The sequence below is a fragment of the Camelina sativa genome, unplaced genomic scaffold, assembly GCF_000633955.1.
Source record: "Camelina sativa cultivar DH55 unplaced genomic scaffold, Cs unpScaffold04985, whole genome shotgun sequence".
Classification (NCBI taxonomy): domain Eukaryota; kingdom Viridiplantae; phylum Streptophyta; class Magnoliopsida; order Brassicales; family Brassicaceae; genus Camelina; species Camelina sativa.
The window spans coordinates 1-596 of record NW_010926073.1 but is presented as its reverse complement, the minus strand read 5'-3'; the positions used below and the strand labels follow the sequence as shown (position 1 = coordinate 596).

Sequence of the window (596 nt, the reverse complement as noted above, 5' to 3'; positions counted from 1 at the left end):
TTAGAGACTCGTAATCAAAAGTTGGAAGGGGATATCAGCTCAGTCGAAGAAGAAAATCTAAACTTAAGCAAACTAAATGATTCTTCTATGATCACCCTGGAGAGTCAGCAAGGTGAGATCCATAGCTTGAAGGAGATAAAAGAAAAACTTGAGGAAGAAGTTGCAAGACAGATTAACCAAAGCAGTGCCTTTCAAGAAGAGGTCTGTCGTCTGAAGGATGAAATTGATAGCTTGAATAGGAGGTATCAAACGATAATGGAGCAAGTGAAGCTCGCAGGATTTGATCCCGAATCACTTGCCTGCTCTGTGAGGAAACTACAAGACGAGAACTCAAAGCTGACTGAGTTATGTAACCACCAGAGAGATGATAAAGATGCTCTTACTGAGAAGCTGCGTGAAATGGATAGCATTCTAAGGAAGAATGTTTCTTTGGAGAAATTGCTTCTGGAATCAAACACCAAACTAGATGGTTCTAGGGAGAAGACGAAGGATCTGCAAGAAAGATGTGAGTCTTTACGACGAGAGAAATCTGAGTTTATCGCTGAGAGAGCTAATCTGCTTTCTCAATTGCAAATCATGACTGAGAATATGCAGAA

General features: G+C 40.6%; 1 protein-coding gene across 1 annotated transcript; it reads left to right on the top strand.

Moving 5' to 3' along the window:
* Positions 1-3: 3 nt before the first annotated feature.
* On the top strand, positions 4-590 carry LOC109131778 (protein NETWORKED 1A-like; the record flags this gene model as incomplete). The annotated part of the gene is made up of 1 exon (XM_019242958.1): positions 4-590. A coding segment is annotated over one exon (587 nt), but the record flags the coding sequence as incomplete, so codon positions are not given.
* Positions 591-596: the final 6 nt, after the last annotated feature.